The sequence below is a fragment of the Phalaenopsis equestris genome, unplaced genomic scaffold (assembly GCF_001263595.1).
Source record: "Phalaenopsis equestris unplaced genomic scaffold, ASM126359v1 Scaffold197609, whole genome shotgun sequence".
Lineage (NCBI taxonomy): Eukaryota > Viridiplantae > Streptophyta > Magnoliopsida > Asparagales > Orchidaceae > Phalaenopsis > Phalaenopsis equestris.
Window position 1 is genome coordinate 1 of NW_018217558.1, and position 2,408 is coordinate 2,408.

The 2,408-nt window shown below is 36.0% G+C and overlaps 1 protein-coding gene across 1 annotated transcript; it reads right to left on the minus strand.

Moving 5' to 3' along the window:
• Positions 1–5: 5 nt before the first annotated feature.
• LOC110035400 (proline synthase co-transcribed bacterial homolog protein-like) lies at positions 6–2,400 on the minus strand (the record flags this gene model as incomplete). Its single annotated transcript, XM_020739633.1, has 3 exons — positions 831–2,400; positions 648–746; positions 6–47 (listed from the first exon to the last, which is right to left on the minus strand). Coding segments are annotated over exons 1-3 (375 nt in total), but the record flags the coding sequence as incomplete, so codon positions are not given.
• Between the last annotated feature and the right edge of the window lie 8 nt (positions 2,401–2,408).

The following is a 2,408-nucleotide window of genomic DNA, read 5'->3' on the forward strand; positions in this document are numbered from 1 at the left end:
CCAAATATAGTTGATCCAATTCTCACATTGGTGCTGCCCATTTCAATCTGCAGAGATCAGAATATAATGTTAATGCAAAAATCACATGCAAACCTCATAATTACTACGAATTTGCATACCTAACACTTTAAAATTTTGATATTTACATTTAAAATATTTTGTCGTCATAAATCTATGCGTGAAAAGATATATGATAGTGGTATTTTTCTTGTAATATTAAAGATTGAAAATATGAAAGCTTAGATGCTAGATAGATATGCAAGTACCATAAATTTCATAAAAATTATCAATAAAATTATAACCAAATAAGAGTATGACAATTGGTTGGAAAATAAAGTCGCGATAATGCTATTCTCAAATAAGAGAAATTATTATGTGCAGCGACGACACGTCTGGATAATGCTCCGGATGGGCTGCCGTTAGATACACAGTTGCAAAGCTGCATCTGGACTATCATCCAGACGTGCACGTAATATATGCTTGGAATTTGAATTTCAGGAAGTAGAAGTAAAAAGGGCTTGTAAAAAGTTTATATCAATGGTTATATATATTCATAATTAATTAACAAATTGTTTAAAAGATTATCTGTATTCCATTCTTGTTTCTATAGCTTCAATTCAAACAAAACTTAGTGTTCTTCCACTTACAGCTTTCTCAAAGTCACCAGACATACCCATTGAAAGCTCACATTGGCATTCTGGCATTCCAAGCTCTTTGCAAACTTCATCCTTGCAAGAAGACAATACCTACTCCAAATTCATGCAAACAAAATCATTTAAATTATTGGATAAAATAGAGTAACACAGTAGCTATTTGAAGTAAGAGATCACCTGAAAATTTTCAGGAGACGAGGTGTAGTCCGGCCGTCCGATAGTCATTAGACCAGAAAATACAAGATTTGGACAGTTTTGCTTGACATGCTTTGCTAGAGCCACACAATCTGATGGTTCTACACCAGATTTAGCTGCACGAAATTGCTTGAACAAAGTAAAGTTGTCAAATAAACACTTTGTTGTATGCTCGAAACTAATGAAACAGTTAAAAAATAAGGTCCCCATCCCCATCTAAAACACCTTTCATTTGCTCTACCACTTCTTGCCCTTTGCAGGGCTTGCCACATTGCAACCCACATGGCTCTTCCGCTTGCTAGGCTCCTTGTTGATGTGATTGACCCTTCCATGCTCTCACTCAAGCACGTGCTTGCATCCTCATACGCACGGGCTCTTGGTTTAGCTCATTACTCCTCACACTTGCTTTTCTCTAGAGTGAATCTCCAATGCTCTGTCACATCTTGTAGGCCAATTCATTAGCATAGCTTCCTCTCATTGCACATCTGTTGTTGGTGTTTGTAGGTTACCTCAGGCCTCCCTGATTGATGTTGTTAATAATATTGTATAGCTCGAGGATAACCCAACCCCTTCATCATCGAGTCTCCTCATCATTTATTGTAGTTTTTAACTTTGTCATCTCTTCACTCATCACCAACATTTCACATTCACAATCACTATCACTGGAGTCTTTATTTTCATCAACTTCATCGGGTTGATATTGTTAAGCGAACAAACTCCTCTATTTCTTGCAGCTTTGCCTCCCTACAAAGCATCTATGAGTTTCCTTGCTCGCACTCGCACTCCCTTCTCCTTCAACAATGTGTTGTTGGGAGGGTCGAAAGCTTCAAGTATTCAGTGCTCTATTTTTTGGCAAGATCTATATCCTCAACATATGCATGCAGCCATCCACTTCTTATGACAAACATGTGCTTAATATTATTGAAGATGATATCTTCCAACTAACAATTTCTCTCTCTTTCTTAATTATAGACAAATATTCTTTTGGCCCTCCTAATCTTCAGATCATTCACAAATTTATGGCAGACTTGCATTTGGTTGATGATTTCTTTGTTGGGTTTATTAATCATCATCATATTATTTTAAGATCATCTTATGCTGTAAGTGGCTATTTAATGCAAATGTTAAAATGATTTCTGGTTTTCTGGACTTTGAAACATCCCATAAAGCTTCTTCCCTCTCACATGGGATGCTTTTTTCCGGCATTTTTACGTTGCTTAAACTAATCCACCTTATCTTTCCTAGAATATAACAAGTGGATTCTGCTACGAGCCATGATTGAAATGAACATTACTATTCATACAAACAAAATCATTAGAAGAATGGGATAAAATAAGTGAATGTACCATTTGAAGTTTAAATGATCAACTGAAAATTTTTCACGAGTCGAGATGTCTGGCAGCCTGATGGTCATTAGATTAGAAAATAGAAGGTTTGGACAGTTTAATTTGACATGCTTAGCCACGGCTACACATCCTGAAGCTTCTAAACCATATTTAGTTGCTATAATGCCCAAAAAATATTCAGTTTCCAAAGAAACTATTTTGATGAATGCTCGAA